Source organism: Cyprinodon tularosa, unplaced genomic scaffold, assembly GCF_016077235.1.
Source record: "Cyprinodon tularosa strain WSP-4 unplaced genomic scaffold, ASM1607723v1 ctg116, whole genome shotgun sequence".
Lineage (NCBI taxonomy): Eukaryota > Metazoa > Chordata > Actinopteri > Cyprinodontiformes > Cyprinodontidae > Cyprinodon > Cyprinodon tularosa.
The window spans coordinates 1,126,248-1,151,385 of NW_024037959.1; the positions used below are offsets into that span (position 1 = coordinate 1,126,248).

The 25,138-nt window shown below is 36.8% G+C and overlaps 1 protein-coding gene across 15 annotated transcripts in view; it reads left to right on the forward strand.

The window, feature by feature from the left end:
- tacc2 (transforming, acidic coiled-coil containing protein 2) overlaps positions 1-25,138 on the forward strand; it is a 73,438-nt gene that overhangs the window by 39,235 nt on the left and 9,065 nt on the right. For 11 of the 15 annotated variants that reach the window (XM_038307062.1, XM_038307083.1, XM_038307046.1 and 8 more), the window contains 8 exons: positions 17,778-17,884; positions 18,496-19,912; positions 21,268-21,325; positions 21,415-21,622; positions 22,036-22,085; positions 22,985-23,094; positions 23,632-23,785; positions 24,705-24,860. In XM_038307062.1, the coding sequence (XP_038162990.1) occupies positions 17,778-17,884; positions 18,496-19,912; positions 21,268-21,325; positions 21,415-21,622; positions 22,036-22,085; positions 22,985-23,094; positions 23,632-23,785; positions 24,705-24,860 (2,260 nt within the window). The remainder of the gene's footprint in view (positions 1-17,777; positions 17,885-18,495; positions 19,913-21,267; positions 21,326-21,414; positions 21,623-22,035; positions 22,086-22,984; positions 23,095-23,631; positions 23,786-24,704; positions 24,861-25,138) is intronic. The other 4 variants (XM_038307110.1, XM_038307119.1, XM_038307129.1 and 1 more) reach the window with 1 other exon arrangement.

Below are 25,138 nucleotides of genomic sequence, written 5' to 3' on the forward strand. Positions count from 1 at the left end.
TTCTAGTTTCTGGAGATATCTGTACAGACTCTGTAGGCTTTACACAACCAGAGCTGTGCAACTTCAAACATGTCCCAAAAAAAAACTTTTTTCTCCCCTCAAATAAAATTAATTTATTTGTAATGTTATATCTTTTGCATTATTCATAGTTGACCTCTCCCACTTTCTAGAATTATTCTTCATGTTGTGGACAACAACTAGGTAAAATGTCAGATCTCTAGTCATAAACATTGTGAAAACATGACCCCTTTTGTATGTAAAAGGTCCATTTGGAACAATTGTGCCAAATTTGGACCAAATGGTCCAAATTGGTTTATTTGGTTTATTTTAATTTATTGACTTATTTGACCATAAAAAAACACATTACTATGTTTAGATTTACACAAATTTTCATTCAAGCCTTTTTTTTTTTATACAATATTTTCAATTTTGATGCATGAAAGTCCACTCCGTGTGTAACCACTAGATCCTCCTCTCCTGTCACTTTGATATGATCATGATATTTGATGAAAAATCTAAAAAATGTGATGTAAAAACATACTAATGTTGGGCGGTGGACATTAAGAAGTTATTTTTTTACTGCAAAGCTCCAAAAAAAATGACACCATTAAACTGACGACTGCTGCTAATTCTGATTCACACATCTCTGGGAACAAAGCTCTGATCATGTGGTTACCTTGGGTAACTCAAACAGATAGAGTGACTTTTAGACTTTTGCATGTAAAGGTGATGTTTTTTTTTTTTGGTAAATGCTTACATAATAAGTTAACAACTCTGCTTATTATCCCACTCATAAAACTACAGCATTCTTCTACTTTTTGTTATTTTATTTATTAACTAAAAAAGCACTCGGAGAGTGCAGAGCTCCGCCAAGCAGCAAATTTTGCTCCAAATTCTGACTTACACCTATAGATGAAACTCACACATGATCTGGATCATTAGCAAATTTAAAAGAATTGTTCCTTGGCATGAGGTGCACTTCTGATGAAAAATGTCCTTAAAATCTGCTCATAAGTTTTCCATTGATCCTGCTAAAAAAAACAACAATGCTCCCTTTCCTTGGGTTTTTGTCTTCAGTAAAGGCAAAATATCCCTATCTTACAATGTTAGAGAACCTTTAAAAATATTTCTATACGCAGATGATGATCTGGATCATTACCAAAATTGAATGAATTGTTCCTTAGCATGATGGACACCTCTGATAAGAATTCCATTAAAATCCGTCCATAACTGTTCCAGTTTTCCTGCTCACAGACAGACACACAAACTCTCCTAAAAACATAACCTCCTTTGTGGAGGTAATGAAAACAGTAAATATGTAATTTGTTATTAATATCTGTTTACAATGTCTACTACTATGACATCCTCATGTTTTTCAGCTAAGGCAGTTATACTCCTCAGATTATAGTCTCTATATTTTAAATAGAAAAATATGAATAGTCGTCACTGTTTAACACACATCATTCCTCTGTAGCCCCTTTTGGCTTTGCATTTTATTGCATTAAGTTTATTTGGAAGGAATGACTCAGCCACTTCTGGACTGCAATGATCTTTGCAACCACCAGAGGGAGTTTTCTTCACACTATTCAGAGTAATGCTCCAACCACCTACTGTAGTACAGGAGTCTTCAACTGTCTTTTAGATGTGTCTCTGCTTCCACACACCTGAAGTAATGGATGAATTACCTCCTCAGTATGCAGTTATGTTCTCCAGACCTGATTAATCAGCTAAGGTGTATAGAAGCTGCAGCACATTTCAAAAGTTGCAGGACATCAGACCCCGAAGACTGGAATTGAAGACTCCTGACCTTATACAGTCATGTATCTATGACAAAGCAAAGGACTGCAAATATTGGGTTGATAAAAGATATATCTTATTTTTTTTTATTGAAGCAGTTTTGTCAATTGGCTCTTTAAAAGCACGCCATGCCCAGAGAGGAGCAGAAGGATAGAAAAATAGTCAGACAATTTTATATTATTTATGATCTCAGAGAGGCATGTTTTAGAGTACTGCAAAAGAATCAGTGGCTCAAAAAACTCAACTTAATATTTAACCTATCCTAGATTATGATGTAAGAATATGGCAGTGCATCTGTTCGTACACGATTTCGGTTTCGTGTAATTTTATGGATTTGGATCTCTATTAGGAGTAAGATAAGAATAGCTAAGAGTACATCAGTTACATTTCTAACTAGAAATGCACCCTGACAGTGCAGACATGTGCCAAGCAGCAAATATGGGGAGTAGTAGCCTAGTGGTTAGAGCATAGAGCTTAGAATCCTGAGGTTGTGAATTTGAAACAGATTGCTACTCTGGGGCCCTGAGCAAAGACCCATAACCCCACAGTGCTCTCCAGGCCCCGCATATGGCAGCCCACTGCTCCCCAAGGGGAATGGTTAAATCTAGAGAGTTAATTTCGTTGCGCTGTACTGGTGACAGTGTAATGACAATAAAACGGTGAAAAAACCCAAAAACAATTGTCCTATATTTTGACTTACACCTATAGATAAAATTCACACATGATGTGGATTATTAACAAATGTTCTGCAAGAATTTAGGCAATCATCTGGCAATGCTAAACACTATGAAAGAGGCATGACTTCTAAGGTACTAGATCTTAGCTCTTAACTGGCATTCTATCTAGGTTCCCTCAGTCCTGTCCTGATCCCTTTCATAAACCACTTCAATGTGTTCCATTAACAACAAATGTTTCTAAAATCCATGCAAAAATTCTCACATTATTTTATGTATTTTTTGCAGACCTACAGGAAAAAGGCACCCCTTTAATGCAGAAATGTGATTAAAAAACAAACAGAAATTACAACCACTAGGCTAATAGAGCTCTGCTTAGTTGTGTTATATGATGCGTAATATGAATAAAGTCAGAAAACTGACATGACATGTTTTCTAGGTGGCTATCTATATCTGTAATGACTTGATTGATTTCACTTTAAAAGCCCATTCAAAGCTGCAGTAGCTTTACCATTTAAACAAGCATTTTAATCCTTATATTACAAAGGTATAAATATCTCCTGACTGTGATTTTCAAGAGGATAATGCACTTTTTCAGAAAGATTTTCTTTAAATTAACTGCAGCAATCTCTAAAGCAACAGATCTCAATCCAATAGTGCACATTTGAAATGCACTAAAACATGTTTGTTTCTTGCTTCTTTGTTTCTGCATGATTAAGTCATGACATTATGAAGAGAAATCTCTGCAAAATCATGAATCACCAAGGCATTACTTTGGTTGTTAAGATACCACTATTGGTCCTGACAGAAGGAACCTCCTGTAGTGAGAGTCCTTACTTAATGAGTTATCATTGTAACAAACTAATTTGAATCCATTTTCCCTGAAACAAAATCTTTGTGGAGTTTTATTTCAAAGAACCATAACTGATAGTTGGTTACATGCATGCATTTTGGGTTGACCCTTTTAACTGCACTTCAAGTGAATGCAGTTATAAATCTTTTAGAAAACTGTCACAGCCATATTTCCAGTGCCTGGGTTAGCTGAATTTTTTATTTCATACTGCTTTGAGGCTGAAGGTGTGTGGGAATATTAGAATGTGATTCAATACTGAAATGAATGGGGTAATTATTGCACATATGTCTGTGTCCTAAATGCAGATTTGAGTCTCCTCGGGGGTGGGTGGTCTAAACCAAATCGATAATCAATGATTTTTCTTCTGTTTCTGTCTGTGCTTTGGGCAACAAACCAGGGAATTATTTTAATTAGGATTTTAATTCCCTTAATATACTTTCAAAACATCATTTATAACGAACTGGAGATTTACATGTGGGTTTCTATTCTAGCTACTGGAGCAAGCAATCTTTTTTGCCCTTATAGAAGCAGGTACGACACCTGAAACCTCTACAGGAAGTTTTCACGTCTGGAGGCTCAAGTTATCCTAGAGAGCCTGAACTCCCTCACTTTCCCATGAGTATACAATAGATTTATTCGTCTCATGTTGCTTTGTCTCCTTGTCCTTGTTGAAGCTGAAATCGGTGGGGAATTTGATGAAACTGATCTTTCCCCCCCCATTCAAAGCCCACGGGACACATTCTTTGCATCTGTCACCCAGATGACTTAAGAAGCCATTGCTTGATCGCTTTGATTTCAGTCGAAGGTTTAGTGAGAGAAAACCCGAGAACTAAAGACAGAGGCAAGAGCATTCACATGTGGAAACATCTATTGTCATCCGTTATAATAGAAGTGAGATGGCCTCGAATTATCTTTTGTTCCAGCAGCATTCTTTTACTGTAAAGAATTAAAACGTCTAACCTACACTTTTTTGCGCATATACTTAGTGTTGGAAAAGAAAACAACACTAAGATGCATTTGTTTTGACAAAAACAGATATCACTTTTACTGGTACAAACAAAGAATGTAAATTATATGTAAATGAAAGGATTTTTTTTAAAAGCGCACTTCACTTTTTAAACTTTTTTTTTTTTTATCATACATTAGCCAGTTTTCAATCATTAATTCACAACTTCCTTTCGCCCCGGAATATAAATATGATACGATATACCACTAAGCTGGATAGAAAAACAATTTCATCCTTATGGCAGTTTGGAAAATATACAAGAAATAAATATGTTGTTTAATTCCTTAAGTAAAAAAATACGAATATGTACATTTTGATTAAGTCTGAAGGACTTTAAATGATGATTTGTGTTTGTTTTTTTTGATACATGACTAACATTAGGCTATTAAGGAACAACACTGCAGTTGAGTTAAAATGTAAAGCATAGGATGTATATGTGGAAAATGCACCTTATATTCTTTAAGTATAGTTGATGGGTGTTATTCCTCCAAACACCTTGTTGGAAAAATGCCCTAAAAACATTTATAAACACCAGGACAATTTCCATAAAATTCTGTTAGTTTCAGAAAAAGGAAAATTCGCCATCTGGTCCGTTTTCATATTAGCCTTCTTCATTGGCCAACTAGGTAAATGCACTCAAATCTTGTAGAAACCCTGTGGGGTGAACTAAAGTCAAGGGAAATCCTACATACAGGTGCTGGTCATAAAATTAGAATATCATGAAAAAGTAGATTGATTTCAGTAATTCCATTTAAAAAGTGAAACTTGTATATTATATGCATACATTACATACAAACTCATATATTTCAGATGTTTATTTTGTTTAATTTTGATGATTACAAATGACAACAAATGAAAATCCCAAATTCATCATATCAGAAAATTAGAATATTACTGAAGACCAATAAAAACAAAGGATTTATAGAAATGTTGGCCAACTGAAAAGTATGAACATGAAAAGTATGAGCATGTACAGCACTCAGTATTTAGTTGGGCCTCCTTTGGCCTGTATTACTGCAGCAATGCGGCGTGGCATGGAGTCGATCAGTCTGTGGCACTGCTCAGGTGTTATGATAGCCCAGGTTGCTCTAATAGTGGCTTTTAGCTCTTCTGAATTGTTGGGTCTGGTGTATTGCATCTTCTTCTTCACAATACCAAGGTCAGGAGAGTTTGCTGGCCAATTAAGAACAGGGATACCATGGTCCTTCAACCAGGTACTGGTAGCTTTGGCACTGTGTGCAGGTGCCAAGTCCTGTTGGAAAATGAAATCTGCATCTCCAAAAAGTTGGTCAGCTGCAGGAAGCATGAAGTGCTCTAAAACTTCCTGGTATGTGGCTGCGTTGACCCTGGACCTCAGAAAACACAATGGACCAACACCAGCAGATGACATGGCACCCCAAACCATCACTGACTGTGGAAACTTTACACTGGACTTCAAGCAACGTGGATGAAGTGCCTCTCTTCTTTTCCTCCAGACTCTGGGACCTTGATTTCCAAAGGAAATGCAAAATTTACTTTCATCAGAGAACATGACTTTGGACCACTCACCAGCAGTCCAGTCCTGTTTCTCTTTAGCCCAGGCAAGACGCTTCTGACGCTGTCTGTGGTTCAAGAGTGGCTTGACACAAGGAATGCGACAGCAGAAACCCATGTCTTTCATACGTCTGTGTGTGGTGGTTCTTGAAGCACTCACTCCAGCTGCAGTCCACTCTTTGTGAATCTCCCCCACATTTTTGAATGGGTTTTGTTTCACAATCCTCTCCAGGGTGCGGTTATCTCTCTTGCTTGTACACTTTTTTCGACCACATCTTTTCCTTCCCTTCGCCTCTCTATTAATGTGCTTGGACACTGAGCTCTGTGAACAGCCAGCCTCTTTAGCGATGACCTTTTGTGTCTTGCCCTCCTTGTGCAAGGTGTCGATGGTCGTCTTTTGGACAACTGTCAAGTCAGCAGTCTTCCCCATGATTGTGTAGCCTATAGAACTAGACTGAAAGACCATTTAAAGGCTTTTGCAGGTGGTTTGAGTTAATTAGCTGATTAGAGTGTGGCACCAGGGGCCATCAATTTTGAACCTTTTCACAATATTCTAATTTTCTGATATGATGAATTTGAGATTTTCATTTGCTGTCATTTGTAATCATCAAAATTAAACAAAATAAACATCTGAAATATATGAGTTTGTATGTAATGTATGAATATAATATACAAGTTTCACTTTTTAAATGGAATTACTGAAATCAATCTACTTTTTCATGATATTCTAATTTTATGACCAGCACCTGTATAGGATTTGTGTTTATATATGCATGGATTCAAATGGAAGGTTGGATTCCTCTAAATATTTGCACACCTTTTTGCACACTTACTGTGTCACCATCTCTGATTCTTTAAGAATTAAAGGTAGAAAACTGGCATTTTTAACATCAAATGTTATAGTTTCCTTCCTGTTTTATATATTATAGCATTTTGAAATTGAAAAAAATAATGCAATCAAAAGGTTTTTATGTTTGTAAGGAAATTCTTCTAACATTCTAGACTTGTAGAAAGAAAAGTCTGGCACACTGGTGTCATGCCATCTATTGTTTACCCCAGACATCTCCCTGGTTGGCTAGACTGTGTTGGATCCTTCCATTGTGTGAAAAGGTGGAACAGCATAAAGATTTATTTTTTCTATACATCTCACAGGCTGAGAATATGAGATTCCAGCAGTGTGATAGTGATTCTTTTACGTATATTTATCGTAGGAGAGTGGAAAGGAGAAACTGAAAGCATAAGGGAAATGGATGTTTAATCGCTGCGGTTTCAGGATCTATCCATTGTTTGACTCCCCTGCATAGTTGTATTAGCAGACGGAGGGGGGCTGCTTGTCTTTTTAGAGGCGCAAGTCTGCTATGAGGGGGGTATGAAGGATAGGAGGGGGGAGGAGGCTGTGAGAGCAACAACACAGCTCAGCGATTTCTGGAGCTGAGCAGAGAAGACGCTCTACAGTCACACATGCAGAACGGCTAGAAGGCAGGATTATATTTTTATATTTTTGAGCTCTGCTGTCAGAGATTGCTCTCCTCTCTGCGTGGATTGATGTCTACACCAGATGTGATGGAGGAATTGTCTCCATAAATTGAGGAGCAGAGGACCGAGGATGCTGTGCATGAAGCGAAGAGCCCCTTAAATCGTCCACCGCCGTTTAGCTCCTAATGCAAGGAGCTCGGTCTCATCCTCTGCACTGCAGCACAGTGTGCTCACCTCCTCCGACACAGGCTGCCTGCTCTGTAAGCTTATACGGAGAGGGAGCTTTGGAGGTAGCAGGTGGATGTGGTTGCTGGCTGGGCAACGGGAGCAGGAAGGGGTGGGGGGCAGGGTTTTCGGAGATAGTCAAGGATGGGAGCCAACGAGTCCATGGAGCAAGGACAGATGCATTGTCCATCTCAAGAACACATGTAAGTTTGGAATTATTGGAGATGGTCTTTATTGTTCTTTTTGTGGGGATAAGAATCGTATCACGTGATGTTTTTATTTATTCATGGCTAGAGACAGGGTCTCCATGCAGCATAACACTTCAGTGTAGCTGCCAGGTGATGCAGTTTTCCAGATTTAGACACTTGTGAGGCTGCGAAATTAGAGAAAAAGGTTTTAAAAAAACAAATTGTTACGTTTTCCATTCAGATTTCTTCAATAATAACAGCCTTGACTATAAAACTACCATCAGCCAAGCATCTAAACATAGCTCTTGTTTGCTTTCGTGATGTAAATACAGATGAGGTCATCTACTGTAAGCACATGTGGAGGCATATAACGTCCTTCAGCTGCCAATACTGTAGCTGTAGGAAAGAACCTAAACAGTTTTCCTGGAGAGGTCCCTGGGAAGCAGAATAGAGGTGGCACAGTGAGACTGGTGGGGTGATGTTTTTGTTCCGTTAGAAGGAGGACGTTACTGCCGCGCTGGGATCTCACGTTGGTGACGGAGTTGAAATAGAACAAGCTATGGGGGCGGGGGGGTTGGAGGATAACTCAGGAATGGATCAGTGCTCCACATCTCAGACACCCTGGTACTCACATGTGAAATCAGCTGAGAGGAATAGAGGTGCCTGAGAGGATGGATCATTGTTTGCCTATTACAAGGAAGCTGATTTTTCACCGTGTCTTTCACTACTACTGGTATTTATTTTACCAGGTTTACGCTATTGACATGACCGTCAATAAAATCACAACTAACAATAAAGTAGCTAAAAAAAGCTACTTCATATATCTTCTTGTTTAGTAAGGCTTTCTCCTTTGATATCCATATCTGCTCATTTTAGTTCCCATTAAGCCTCTAAGTATTTCAAAAACTGGAAGGAGCGCTTGAAAAATGACACAAATTATAGTTTGCTGTTTAAAAAAAAAGCTTTGCTGGAAGTTATATTAATGAGTCAAAAACTGCTTATATGACTGGCAGAATTATGACTATATCTTCTGTAAATCTATTGTGGAGCATGATATGTTATGCCAAAATCTTACTTGAAGAAGTTAACCAGCTGATAAAGAAGGCCAGTTCTGTTGTGGGTTCTCTAGAACCTCTGGATCTCCAACACATCTATGAAAAACTTATCAGGTATAAAATGTCATTTTTTAATTGAATTATTCATTTACACATACTTTTCTACAAAAATGTGACATTTTTAATTTTGTTGAAATATTGTGCATTTCTGCTGTTTAACTGTTTCTGTGTATTAATTAAAAAAGGGGGGATTTGTTTTGGTGAGAAGTACTTTAACATAGCTGGAAAAAAAAAAGCCATAATACATTTAAGGCTATACATTCAATGAAACATGCAACAAATGGGACAGAAACAAAATGAAGCAGCGGGCTTCTTTTTTACTAATTGGGTGTGAATGGACAAAAATGGCAAAGATAAAGAAATAAAAGGAGCAAAAAGATGAGCACCTAATGAAGTCTGCCACACAAATGACTTTTTTGCCAATATGACCTGGCAGCACTTAGGCATTGTAGATTCACTGATCAGATTTCGGCGGATATCTGATTTTTTTTTTTTTTTTTTACTAGTTGTTCAACATTCAGGACCAGATTGAAACAAAAAATATCAAACACAATCAGTTTCTTCCTTCTCTAAATCTGTGGCCATGATATCAGGCTGTCAAGTGGGTTAAAGTGTGAGTATGTTTGATTTGAATTCATGGCGTAATTAAGTTGCACAAAGAGAGTAATAAAACAGATAATACTATTATTATTGTTATTATTATTAGTATTATTATAGAGTATTTGAAATTCATGCTTAAAACTTTTGGTTTTAAAAATCTATCAGAGTGAGACATCTTACCTTTGTCTGATTTGTACCTCCATTTTGTACACTAGTGATTTCTCTTATCACATTACTATCTTTGATGCATTTTCCCTGGAAAAACACTTGTTTGGGAAGTTAAAGGAGAAAACCACTCCTATACACATGAAATGTTCCCTACACGCTTCCTTCTTGGGAAACGTTCATCATGTCTTTCCTCTACCCTCATGTTTTAACTTTTATCTTGCTGACCTTTCACTGACTTTTTTTTTTTATAATGCACCATCTGTTTGCAGACACTGCATCCGATTAGGCTGAGGTATTACACTAGAAGATGATCTTTGTCTTACCCTTTTTTAATCTTAAATCCTTCTCTGTTTTGTAAAAATTGGTAATTTAGATAAAAGGCTTCTGGACTCCAATGGTCTGTGATTAAATCTTTATCAGTTAGTTTGGAAATAACTAATAAAAAAAAAAACTTTTTGTTTGTTACATCACAGCCACAAACTTAAATGCTTTTTATTGCAACTTTACATGATAAGCAGGACCGAGTTGAGAAGCACAAAGTGGAAAAAGAAAAATGCATCTAAAAAGTATCGCTTGCCTACACATTCAGCCATCCTTAGTCTGAAAAGGCATCCAGCTCACCGGAGAACATGAGGATGTAAACATATGATTACAAAGGGACTTTTAACAGATTAGAATAACAAAGAATCTTTTAACTTGCATGCAAAATACTGTGGGGAAGCTGGTGAAACTTAATAGGAAGACGGATGGGACGAAATGCAGTGTAATCCTAGAATTAAACCTGTTGAACAATTATCCAATCCAATCCAATCCACTATATTTATATAGAACGGTTTAAATAAACACAAGGTTTCCAAAGTGCTGCACAAAAAGACAAAATAACTCAAATAAATAAAAGTAATAAAGTAAAATTATATAAAATAAAAGCACTGCCCGCACAGGATAAAAATATGCATGTGTATACATAAAATCAACATGTGTACATAAAATCAATACTCTACATGGTGTTAAAAGCCAAATTATTGATACTTAATAAGGAATTAATAAGGAAACAGTGACATTTTAACACTTATTATGAATCTTTGTGTTAGAATTACCCAGACATCCTGACATAATTTGAGCTATTTTCCATACTATTTAAACTATCTAATCTGTAGTCAAATCTGGTGTAGACAAACCCTAAAACACTTGGAGCTGTAATTACCAGCCAAAGTAACTCAGAGGGGATGAATACACTTGAACATAACTTTATATGATCTTTATCTATCTTCTTTTAAATTTGTATTCAAATTTGCACAATTTAGTGTATGACTATAATAAATTACTTACTTTATACAAAAAACAAGAGCATTTTTTTAAGAGAACAGAAATCAGAAATGTAAAATACCTGAAGACCTACTTTTTTTTGCTAAGCATTTCATTAATACTTGCAGATTGCTTCTTACAGATGTTGTTCAGGCATATTGCTAAAGCATAAAGGCTCCCTCTGCTGGTCATTTGGTTGTTTTGTTCTCATTCATTCTACACACTTGCTTTTAACATCAACACATCCTAACAGATTCTACTGCTGAATTAGCTGTAAGGGAATCTGATAACCTGCAGGGCAGTAGATGAAGGTGATAGATATTTAGGCTTTTCTTGGTAAAGGAAAAGTAAGAATTAATCAAAGCCAGGAGGGACTCAAACTGCACAAAATTGTTGTGGAAGGAATAAAGGAAGCTGTAAATAAAAAGAGCTAGAAGAAAGACTTCCAAGTGAAAAGCTTTCACTTGATCACCAAAAAAAGCAGGGAATCTAATGTCACTGTCAAAAGAATGCTGGAACGACTCAAGTCATTTCACTGCTTTATTCAGCTTTTCTTTTTATATTAAAATTATTTTAGCTGCATTCCAAAAAAGACAAATTATGAATTTGATATATTTGACAGTGATGTTATTCTAATTTTGAGCATCAGTTCCGAGCTTTTTAATTTATCCTGATGATTTTTTTGTATTATTCATGTTTTGCAAATAGTACATTTATATGTCACAAATACTTGCACATTGTACATAAATGTGTTTGTCAAACAATCATTTAATAGCTCTTAAACAGTTTTACTATACCAAATATACCTCATAATGACATAAAAATCAGTTTTGAACTGTGGACAAGTTTTCCATTTATTAAAACAGCAACATGAAGTTAATGTTGCAGAAATGCATTACTGTACAAAATCTTTACTTATAAAAATCTTAATCTTTGCCTTATTTATTGTGCTTTTGGTGTCTCTATTTTAATCAGCTTCTTTCTCCCCACCCTTATGTCTTTACATTATTTTTAATTTTCCAATCTAGCTATTGCCTATTTCTTTGCTCACTTACCAACACCAGCCTTCTAATGTCATAACAGTCAGGGGGAACATAGTCCTTATTTACTCATACAAGTTAAAGAAGCATGTATTGCTTAATACATGCACACTTTTAACCCCTGATAGGTTTGCAATGGCTTTTCATGCCTTTTCCACATCCCTTTCTTCACACGTTCAAAATTTTGCAATTTGCAATTTCGGATTATTACTCTTAAATTAATATATGTACTTATTAGTCCCTGTTTCTTTCTACTTATGAATTACTTGAGTTTTTACCAACACCTGGTGAAAACTTCCTGTTAATAGCATCTCCAGGAATAAATTTACTATGACAAATCATTACATGTCTCTAGTCTAACACCTCTAACTCATTCTGCAAATGCTATGTTGAAACATAGATGTTAACTCCATTAGATCTACTCAAAAGAATAATTTTGCAGACTTCATTAGGTATTCTAATGATACAAAGTTTATTATCAAATGTTGCAAAGTAAAACAAACTCGCAAATATTACCCACAGACCTTAATTATAATAAAAATAAAGCTAAATCTCTAAATTATTGCCAACAGATTCACTGCCTGTTTTGGTAAATATTGCCTAAGTTAAGCTGATATATTTTCTGACCATTTACTGTAAGGACCTTTCTTAACAGGTCTTCATAGAGCCAGGTAGTAATAAAATTCATTCTTACAAAATAATTGGCTGATAAAGATCACATCCCTGCTCCCTTCTACTCTCTAACAAATGAAATTATTATTATTGAAATCCTTATTTTTAGGGTTTTTTTTGTGTTTGCTGCTGGATCTGTCCAGGAGAACTGAAAATAAAACCAGGATAACTTTAGAAGTATAGCCCCATCTTAATCTTGCCTTGTTTTAAAAAATGTTATAAAAACTTGCATAGGATATCTATACTTCATCTGAATTATCCTTCAGTCTATCTAAGCGTCGATATGAATGAAGGGAGAATCTTTCCACTTACTGCAAATGGCTTTATTTCAGCTTACTGATAAACTAAGTTCTACTGTTTAAATTGTCATGTATTATTTTCTTTGATTTTCTACCAAGCCTTTGATGCAGTTAATCATTAATTCCTGCTTTAAAAAGCAGTTAATATTATGCTAAAATAATATACCTTAATAAACCAGTGTGGAGATAAAAAAATACATCTTGAAAATATAAATGAATGTAAATGGCAAAAACAGGTTAAAGAAATATTCAAAGCATAGAAATGCCCCCTAAGGACATATGGATTAAGTGTATTTAGAGATAAAAGTTTTTCTTCTTAAATGCAAAATGTCCATATTTAATGCACAGTTTTGGCATTAATATATCTCTGAAATCTTTTTTTCTTTTAGCATATGGAATTTTTTAGAGCCTTTATTTTCCAATTAATTCAAGTGGTAAATTAGATGGAGAATCATTTCAGTGCTGAATTGTCAATGTTAATCCTTTTACCAGATCAGCTCCACACACACATTAAAATAATCAAGCTCCTGTAAGAAGACTAGTAGCTCATCTCTATTCATTTATTCGCTTTTAAATGTTGAGTCAGCATTTTATTTGGTTTTGCTGTTACCTTTTTTTTTCTGGTGGCCTTGGACATGCACTAAAAGCTGTCAGGCAGACTGCATTAGACAAGGCTGCAGGCAGGGGACATATCTGGCTGTCTGACAGCCTGCATGTTTCTGGCTGGCTCTACAGAGTTGTCTTGTCTCCAGGCAGCCTCCTCAGCCTATCAGAGCTGTGAAATGCTGCTCTCTTTGTTTATATTCCTCTCCTCACCCAGCCATATGCTTTCTGTGTGATACGTAAGCAGTAATTTACAAGTGACTATATACTAATGTTTTTTAAAATATACTTGACTTTGCAATGTGGAATTGTGTTATTTTTTTATTTTTATTTTAGAACAAATGGAGAGGAAGATCTCCAGGTCTTAGGTTACCATAGAAACACACCATTTATGATCATTTTGCTAAGAAATAATAAGGGAAATTATGTTGATTGGAATAATTTTGCTAAAAATAAAAGTAGCAATGTTTTTTTATACTGATGATTAAAACCCCTAATTATAATGTTGGTAATATTGTCACACCACCAAAGCAGTAAATTTGGATGTTCCTGTCAGTTTCATGGCTGCATTTGTATGTGTGGAAAAACTTAATTGGCCTTGACAGTGATAAATATATGGATAAGAGAATTAGTCCCATGCAGTTGATGTCCTGGAAAACAGAGCTTGGTTACGGAGTCTCCTTCAGCAGGTTAAGGTGTTACCATCTATTTCTATACCCGTGTAAGGCAAGGCTAGACCATATGGCTTAAAATAAAAGATTAGATTTTTTTATTTCATACTAATTTGATGCATACACTATATTCTTTTTGTCTGTGTAGTTTTGTTAAAACAAATTTCATATCACAGAAATTACCTGCAAAATTGTTTTCAAAACTTTCATTCTAACCTTTTCAATTGACCTCAATGAATCAATTTAAAAAATTTCAGTTCAAGCTTAAGCTCCTGAGGAGAACCCACACATGCACAAATGAAAAATGTAAACTCGATGCAAAAAGGGCTCTACTGGAATTAAGACCTGAATACACCAGATAAAATTTAGCATTTGATCCAACAAAAAATCAGGTTATAATAGATGGGGCTGGTTCAGTTGCACACATTTTTCAGCAACCATGCTTTCATAGGACCTAGGATGTGAATCGGCACCAATGACATGAATCAGACAGATGGCAAAGTGAAATACTTTGTGGAAAATACAATGTAAAATCTCTGAATCACAATGCCAAACAGCCAAGTTCGCTCTTTTTGGAGATACACAGCGGGAATCTCAATAAACGGTGTGATTTATCCATGAAAGTAGCTCAGGATGACAGAAAACAGATGAAGAAAAAAAACGACAACCTTCAATGAGCTCAAAACCCCCCCCCAAAAAAGAAAAGGGAAATGATGCAGGACACCCATGACTTACCACCTTATAACCCCCCTTTATAAAATTGTAAAAAAAAAAATACTTTGTCAAACTTCATAAAGGACAACTATACTAAATGGGCTAAAGTAATAACAGGAATAACCGATACTAGGTGAGAATCCTTAATTGAATTGTAAAAACTCCTGCGTTGGTGTCAAAACAATCGGGATCATTTTTGTCTATGTAATGACTGTTAAAAATGTTCTTGATTATAGCTTTATTCCTTCCAAGCTTGTATCTTTGATAAATAACCCCGGTTATCTGCAAATAAACTTCAGAAATGTTGGAATGTAAACTCATGCAGATTGGTTAGATCAATTTAGGCTTCATTACATTTTTTTTGTGTATGTTAGGGGGAAAAAACCCTGAATATGGTCATGATTTAGTTGGACATCATTTAATTTAGTATCGGCTGAACAAAAAAATAGCATTGGCTTTGCTTCCTGGAAAGGAAGAAAGAGGAAGAAAGATGGGGTGGGAGAGAGAGAGAAAGAGCGAGGGACTATTCAGTGTAGGGGAAGGTGGGCTTCTGCAGACAATACAGTTTAGATTGGGAGACTCAGACGAGACATCATTTCCTAGTTGGAGAAAAAGGAGACAGACTGATGGTGGCTGGAAACAAAGAGAAGCAAGTTAGGCATATTGGAAACCAGGAAATCTGTATATTGGACAGCAAAGGCAAAACAGATCTTGGAGCGTTATCTTTAGAGGCACCTGGCTGCTTGTGTGCTGTTAGCATCGCGGTGCAGACTGTCGGTAGCCATGGCAGTGAGTACGTGGCAGGCTCTGTCTCCTCTGCAGTGGGCTCGATGGGGCTGGGACACGCTGCTGGGAGGGGCAGAGGAGATTCAAAGCCCGGGTTCTGATCCAGCTCTGGGGCTCATACAGCGTCTGTCATGGGGTTCTCGCCATGACAACATGATCAGGGCTGCTGGGGATGCAGTCAGATCTTGGTAAGATGTCTGGGGGTGCATGCCATAAAATTATTGATTTTGTTTTTCTTTTGTACCTTACTTCCTTCTATACTATACCATAATGTCATATACCGTGAGGTGGATTGGGGTAGTGAGTTCTAATGTTTCTGTTGTGATGGATACATGCGTCTCTAGTGTGTTGTTATTTCATACTCTCTGATTTTCCTTTTTTTTTATTTCTAGCAATAAAGTCCAGTATAATTTAAAAAAATAATCAATAACTTTAAAGTCATTAATGACATATAATAATCAGGGGCACTTTATCTGCGTATTTAAAAACAGATACTTTGCCTTTTTGAATCCAAATGACATATCTCCATGTTGTCTGTAGTAGCATTTTACTGAGAAAGCATAATTAATGGTATATAACACATGATTTTTGCTACATGTACTTGACTGTGTTGCAGCACCAGAGCAAAATAAAAGCCATAACAATTTTAGAATGAATAAAAAAATATTTAAGCTATTTAAAGAATATTATATTGCATACTGTATATTTGAGCCTTTACTCTAATAATAATAATCTGTCTAAATGAATTAAAATATTATGAAATGTTAAAATCTACCTTATTCTGAAAAATCAACATCCCTGCCTCTTTCTGTCTTGCTGCAAAGCTACAAGCATATGAAGCTTCCCCTCTGAAGTAAAGGAACACAGAAAATGGTAGTCCAGAAATGCCAACTTAGCCACATTTCATTTTATTTGGGGACTTTTTAGACACCTGTTGATTTTTTTTTTCTATCACAAAAAGTGTTTATAGACAAATCTAGGGACTTTACTCATTTTTTTTTTTTGGGCAAGTTTAGCTACGTCATGTGAAAGTGTGATTCCACCCTGGATTACAAAGCCGGATGCAAACATAATGCAAATATAGTTGGTTCTTTTTTTTTTTTTTTCTCCCTTTGCTCTAAACTAATTAGCTGATTTATACACAGCTTGAATCACTTATTCACCTTTTAATGAGTGTGCATCTGATTGCCGTCTTTGTGGTAAAATTATATGTATGCAGTATGAATTCAGGCAATCTACAAAAATTCATACATTTTGTTTTTAAAGTGAAGGTTTTTCTTCATTTTAACAACATTTACATGTTAAATATAAGAGTTTTCTTTAAGATACGCCTCACACCAATTTAAATCTGATTTAAAAGCAAGTTTATCTAATCTTCTCCCTTCAGTTATGTGACATCTTTACAATCATTACACAATGATTGGGGTTAGCATCTCATTCAAACTAAGGCTAGCGTTTATCCAAGATTTTTTTGCTCCCACTTTTTCCTTCCACCTAATTTTCCATTTATTTTGCTTTGATACTGGACTCGGTAAAGAAACCATTTCTGTAGCAATGACCTTTTGTGTTTTTTCCTCCTCCTGAAATGCATCAATTACTCTCCAAAGGTTGTTTAGGGCTTAACATTTTAACATAGCACTTTATGCTTTTTGTGGTATTGAATGAGGTAAAATTCTAAAACAGGTCAATAGAACGGACAAATTTTTACTCAATATGTGTGTAATAAACTTCAGTGTAATATTTAGTAAAAATTATGTAAAATCACATTTATTGGAAGTCAGCTGTACATTGTGTACCTGTTCAGTTCAAAATCCATTTTGAAATGGCAGCGCTCACATATAAAGCAGTGATTGTGCAGGCTCAAGAACATCTTTTCAGTCTTCCCTCTAAATGTTTTGCTTTCTTTGTTCTTAAATAATGATTAATTTAATTTGCTTGGATGCTTACCTGGAAGGAAAACCCTGCCCTATGTGAAACCCTTACTTGTTATTATTAAAATGGTCTGTGGAGATTTTACATCCCTTTTCACTCTGATTTTTTGTTTTGTTTTAGGAGCTCAGATTCTGATGGTGCTTTTGAAACTCCTGAATCTACAACCCCAGTGAAGGCCGTTACTCCTCCTGAACCACAAAGAGAGCAGCCAGAATCTGATGACAAAGGTACAGTATGAGTAATGTAGTGTGAGAATTACCTCAAATGCTGTATCTTAAAAAAGGTTGTAGCACCATCTAGTGGAGGGAAACTGAATTGTACTTCAGAGACATGATTGGCTCTCAGTAAAATGAATCTCAGGACTCTTTATAAAAACATTTTATATACAATTAGTGTGAAGAAATTGATTGTTATGCAATCCTGTCTCTTGAGGTGCTTGACTTTCCCTTTTAGTTGTTCAAAAAGAGTATGATTTGTAAACATAAATGATGAAAATGTGTATAATGACTGGCTACAATTCCTTAAAAAGTATTTATGACCCATGACACATTAGATTTTTTTGGGGAATTCTATTCAAATTTTATGAGACAGAAATCAATATATGTGGGCGCATATTTACATTATTTGTTTAGAGTGGTCTTTAAACTGTTAAACAAAGAAATAGTTTAGGTTTTCAACTCTTCTTTACCTCCCTTTATTATTCCCCTTTAATATAATTTCTTCTATGTGTTTGCCTTCGTTATGTACAGCACTTGAAATATGTTGTTACTAAAATGTTTCAAATAAATAAACTTGCCTTATCATAAAATGAGGTAACGAACCATACCATGTTTTGCAGGTGTAAACGGCTCTAAAGGCGATCTTACTTCGGACCTCACTGCAAGAGATGCTCTGTGTCACTCCCCATCCATTGTTTTTGATGAGAACAAACCCATTGCTGCCAGTGGGACATATAACTTTGATTTTTTCGCTGCTGAGCCGACGAGCCACACTCTGACTCGCTCTCTTAGCCTCCAGAGTGGAGAACTTGATTGCTCGGGTCTAGTGGAAGGAGCAGCATCAGGAGCTTTCCGTCAACATTCGGAGTCTTTTAGCGTAGGCACCGAGAACACCTCAGGAAAACTCCGGAGACCTAAGAAAGTCAGTCCTGGTTCGGTAAAGAAGAAGCCCCTTCTTAGACAAAACTCCAACCCTGACAGTTCAAAGCCAGCCTCATCCAGTAGCACCCCAGAAACTACAAAGCGAACAAAGTCACGGACTGCTAGCCCTCTTCTGACTCAGGAGGATCCAGAGGTTTGTTCTGCAACGCCAAGTCCTGCAGGAACTCTCAGGAGAACCAGAAAGAGCCGTGTTGAAACTCCACCTCCACTTCTGGAAGAAACTATTCAGACCTGCCAAGAGCAGAGCAAAGGGAAAGACCCTGTGTTACCCTTGTGTCAGGAGGAAGCCCCTCCTGTAGAGACTGTAGCAGACAAAGAAAACTCTCCAATCCCGCCTAGCGCCTCATACAAATGGGATCCTGACAACTTTGAGAACATCGACCCCTTTAACACTGGGGGTAGTAAAATAGCCAATTCTCCTGTTCTGGGTCGTAAGGGTCCTATTTGTGGCCCTGCATCCAGTCCTCCTCAGAGTCCCGCTGTGGTTGCAGAACCACATTGCCGAACTGCCACAGCCTCTGTTGAAGAGCTAACTACTAATCCTGAGGAGCAACCCATTTTATCGAAGCGTCAGCCAGTCAGACTGGAGTTTGATTACTCTGAGGAGAGCGGTGAGGCGTCACAGCAAGCCTCTCCTCCACCTAAGAAAGTTGGTAAGAAGCCTCCCGCCAAGATGCTGTCAAGGAAACCAAAGCTGGGGCTAAAAAAAGCCCATCCAGTACAGGTGGAGCAACTGGACAACAACACCTCTGCAAACCACAACGGATCGGATGAAATCCCTATTCCCAAAGTGTCATACAACATTGAACCAGACAAGTGGGAAGATCCAAACTTCAATCCATTTTCTTCAAAGAAAAGTATCTCCAACTCCCCCAAATCGTCCAGGCATCCATATACCTTTGATCCTAACACTGATGAGTCCTCAAACCCCTTTAAATCCTCCAACAAAATGGCCTGCTCCCCTCCCAGAGTGTCGGCCCCCTTGGAAATGTCATCAAATGACTATGATAACGAAAACGACAACGACAACATTGGGGAATTGGAGGACCAAAACCAGAACAAACCAGCTAAGAAGAAGAGAACTCCCCTAAAATCGTAAGTTCATGTTGTCATCTTAAGGCTGTTGAACAGTGCACAGTCCTGGTTTGTTATGCCAGTGTCTTCTGTCTGTCTGTCTGTCTGTCACCTGTGTTTGTGTATTCTCATATATCACAGGAAGTCCAGGGGTGTGTCCTCTCTTTGTTGTCTGTTGTAAGTAGAGGGACAAAACAGCCATCCTCCCTTTCTGACCCTAAAATCCATTTTGACTCCTTATAAAAACGCAGCATGTTGTCCCCCGTCCCATTAACAGAGAACTCATCATCCTTTGGGCCTACTCTCAAACTAATGCATTCAAACTTTAAGTTAAACCAAGTCAAACTGGGGGAGATGTGATTTCATTGATGTTCCTTATTGCTTAGTGTCAGATAAAAACGTTATTTATAGACCTGAACCCTATCATGCATGAAAGAACGTATGGTCATATGATCTTTAATCAGAAAAAGCTTTTAACCCAAATTCAGCTGCGGTTCAAATTCTACAATGTTGGAATGGTTTGAACTAAACTATTCTAATGAAATCACATCAAATAAAAAAATAATTTGATAATAATTTGTTGACTCAAAGCGTTGGGTTTTGGTTTTAGTTCTCCTAAGTGTCCTACAGGTGATATTTAAATCAGCAGCAGATTCCTATGAAAAAAAGAAGAGCAGAGTAAGACATCTTCATAAATACTGCAAGTCAAGAGGTGGTTTCAAATGTTTTTATTTGTAAAAATACTAATTGGGTGACTTTATATTTCAAATGCACTACAAAAGTCTTACAAAAATATATTAGTGATGAGATAATTAATGATTATTATTTTAAAAGGGCTTTGCCACCTCGAAAACATACTATTTATCGGATACTTTTACCATTTCCCACTGTGTTAATCAAACTAAAATTAGATATAATGAAAATCATTAATAAATTGATTTAAGGAGGAATAATAAATCTGTAGATTTTGATAAATACTTCAGCATATTTTAATTTGAAATTTGAATCAAAGAACATGTTAATACATACATTTGAAAAGGCTTACATCTAACAATTAAGATGCATTAACATCTGTGTAACTAACTGCTTAGCTATATTAAAAGGTGTATGTCTCTAGGAGTATGAAGAACATTTTAATATTTTAAACTCTGATTCACACAAATTGTAATTTAGACCCAATCAATGTTAATGTTTTTCATGTATTGACGATGTCATCCATCGATGTGCAATGAGGCGCCTTCGAGCCGCAGTTGAAGGAAATATTTCTCCAGTAAATTGGACTGAATTTCGACCATAGCTGCTGGATTTAAGATTAAGTTTCCCCGGGTTAATCCTGGATTCTAATTATTGCTGTTTTATTGTTTTTTTTCCATCAGTAATACTTTCAGAGTCAAGAGATCTCCAAAGAAATCCCCAATGTCTGACACATCCCAGGTGTGTATATTTAGCTTATATCTAGAGAGATTTCTTATTTTTCAAATGAATCCACATTAAGAAGATCACTCTGCTCTTTTTACGCACAGGATCCCACATCTGCGGATGAATCTCCTTCTCTTCACCAACAGGATGATCACGCCACAGACGAGGAGAAGCTGGCCTCCTCCACCAGTCATAAGTGGGCGGCCCACCATGACATGGACCAGGATTTAAACACTGACCACCCAGACTTTCCCCAGCCCTGCGACGTTACGACTTTCGTAAATGAGAACAGTCTTCCTCAGGAGAATCCAGGTTTGGCATGACTATCTGACTTTTTGTCCCCATCCTATGTTCATGCAACATCAAAGTATACCGCGCCAATGCAGCTGTTCAGTGAAATTCAAAGCTTTTGTTTGGATTCATTTTGTTGTAAAACAGTTGGTTGCTTTGTTTTTTCATCCATGGAGCAGTTTATTGACTTCTATTTGAAAAATAACTAAAAGGGCTGGCCCAGTTCTCTACTGCCCTCTGATCACCACAGGACCCACCTCTTCCCAGAGGCTGTTTGGCTCAACCCATCTGGGTCATGGATGAAACAGAGTGCAGACATCATCGGCTCAACCTCTGATCCCATCAGACCGAAGCACTGATCACTGTGGTTTTCATTCTTTACTCTGGTTATAACACTTGTTTTTTTTTTCTCTTTCTGTTTTGCTCTGTCTCAGTCCAGGACTATGAAATCGAGTACATGGAGAAGATTGGCTCTTCTTCCCCAGTAAGTATTTTTCTGACATAGTCACGGATATCACCTTAATGAAACTGGAAACTGCTTATATTGCAGAAATTACTTTATTCTTTTTGTATGTATTTGTGTTTAAAGATGTACAACTCATATTTTGCGGTCGTTTTTCCAATTTATTTAAATGTTTCACGAAGTTAAACAAAAAATTCTTATTCAATAGATTAGAAAATAAGTTGTGATGAGGCACATTTGTCAGATTAAAAATACTCATGTCACCTTTGGCCAGTATTGGTCATTTGTAAGCATACAGGTATTGGACTGATAAGTAAACCTGGGCTGATATTAGCGACCAGTGTTTATTCCATTTAATTTATTCCCAGTTAATGTCTGTTTAAGGAGACGGAGAGGAGGGAGGAGGTGGTCATGGGGTTTTTGTTTGTTTATGTGACAGTGACTGATGCAGCTCAGGACAGTGCGTGTTAAACTGAAGCAGAGAAGCACTGTGGTCGGTTTTTCAGCGGGAACTTATGATCATTTTAATAGATTGTCATCATATTAAACAGAAATAAAGGTTAAAAAATGTTTTAGCTTTATTATTTTAATATTATTGTTGTTTGTTATTTGCTAAATATTTAGCAGGTATTCCCGCTCTCACCTACTGAGATTCTAATGACTAAAGAGAAATATAGGGACATCATCTAGTTGAAAAAGAAGGAATGAAAAAACGTGGTGTAGAAATAAAAAAGACATAGAAGTGTTACTACCATTGCATGGTCTTAGCTTCGTTTTTTTTTTTTTCTTTTGATCAAGTCAGTGTGAGCCTATCAAGCTAAAATTGGTAAATTGGAGCCAGCAGCTAATTTCTGTTTGCATCCCTAATGGTTATGAGTCACTTCAGTCTTCAGCATTTTCTTGTTAATTGTGTCTTTCAGCCACTGTCTATCAAAAAGCCCTCTCTGTACTTGAACTTGGATTCAGTATCTGACAGTTTAACCCAAACTACAAATGGACATGTATCTGAGCCCAGTTCCCCCTGCACTGGGTAAAGTATACATTACATTACACGCTTTAACATTGCTATTTATGGACTGTTTCTTCTCAGCATTGCAAAATAAATGTTATGACTATACATTTAACTTGAACACTAACTTTCATGATCTTTTTGTGTATATTTGCAAAATGCTTTATTCCTTTTGGTTGTTTATCCAGTGTCCTCTGTACTTATTAGTTTGACTAGTAAAGTTTTGTTCAAAAACCTATTAAAAACATGTATTTAACCAGGTTTGCTGTTCTTCCATTACAGTATTTATTAAAGATTATAATAAGGAAATCTGGCTAACCAATTGAAACATATGATATTGGTCATATATATTATTATACAATTGTGTGATCATTATATTTTTTTGTTGCAAATTCATATTCTTAAGTCTTGGCCTCAATAATCTCGATTGTGGAATAATGCATCATAGCTGGTTAACCAAACTATTCATTATCACCTTTATCTAACATATCGATATTTTCTGGTTCCCTACCTGCATCTTTTAAACAGACTTCAGCATGATTTTCTCATTCCATGCAGGAGTTTTGAGGAAATGGAAGCCAAGATATCCGCCGGCATGAAGACGCCAGTTTTGAGTCCGAGGCCCGGTCCAGAGGGCTATGCTGTGGACAAGGGCAGGAAGAGAGAGAGTGAAGTGCTCAGTCGAACCCAGAGCATAGAGAGGGAGGAACAGGTGAGATTATGGGTTTTCTAAAAACGTTTAGCTGGCATTAATCACATTTATTGCAAAGAATTAGTTGACTCTCATTTACCTGTCTACTCATCGCCATGTATGGGTTTTACAGGTGCACCTCAATAGATTATAATGTCATTTATAACTGAGTTTTATTCATTAACATACGTAAGCCAAAAAGGTTGCTGAATGTTTAGAGTGCTGTATCCAAACACATTCATGAAAAGTTGAGTGAAAGGAAAAAATATAGGATATGCACAAGAATTTGCACTTTTTCTTAAAGCTGGATGGTCCTTACGTGTCTTTCTGCTTAAAGCTGCAAAGTAGATTTTGTATTTCATCTTTATTAGATTCATTTAAAAACTTAACCTATTACTAAGTATATACGTATAAATATAGGCTTATTTTTAGTGGGCTAACATTTGTTTTTGGTTTGAGATTGAATTACATGAATGCAGCAGTATAGTTAACAGTCAGCTTCTTTGGGAATTCACTTTTTGGCTTACTGTAATTTCTGTGTTTAAATCAGATTATTAATTAGACTTTTTTAATAGTCCGATCTTTTTTAGAAATTGGATTTTAGCGTTTGGTTTAAGATACTTTTATTAAGATTACATTCATAAAAAAATGTAATAACTTCTCAGTCATATTCTAATTTGTTGAGATGCACCTGCATGTCACTTTTTTAAGTTACATTTTACATCACGTTGTTTAGTCAGAATCGTGGATGACGATGCAGACCTTTATCCCAGAAGATGATTCATAGGGATTTGACAAAAAGGAACTCCATCCAACTCTTTTTCCCAGCTTTTGTTCAGAAATTAGACTCCCAATTCTGCCTCTCAAACACTCAGCGCTTGCTTTGCTGTCCTGCCCCCTCCCTCCTCCCTCCTCCCCACATCTCCTGGTGCCCCTGTAGCCCTCTAGCCAGGGCCCTGTGGAGGCCCTCCCTGCAGCCCCAGCCCAGGCCATGCCCCTGTTGTTAGACAGGCTGTCTGAGTGTGAGGATCCCCTGCAGTACCTGGAGCCTGACCTGGCTGAGACCAACCCAACTGCATTCGCTCAAAAACTACAGGTGTGTTACCCCACCTTGATGAACCTCGAAGGTCCTGGCTCTGGGGAGGAAATGTGACTTTGTGTGTTTTTGTTGCCACATCGCTCCCATTGTGTAAACATATTTCATTCCTTTAATGTGTTTATGTTCCCTCCTTCCCGGTATTTGGCTTTCTGCGTGGGGTAGAATAATTATTGGTAAGATGTAGACAGCAGCAAATGTGTGACCTCAATTCAAGTCTTTGTATGTTTCCCTTTGCTCTCTTTGACCCTCCTCCCACACCCCCCTGATATTTGGCC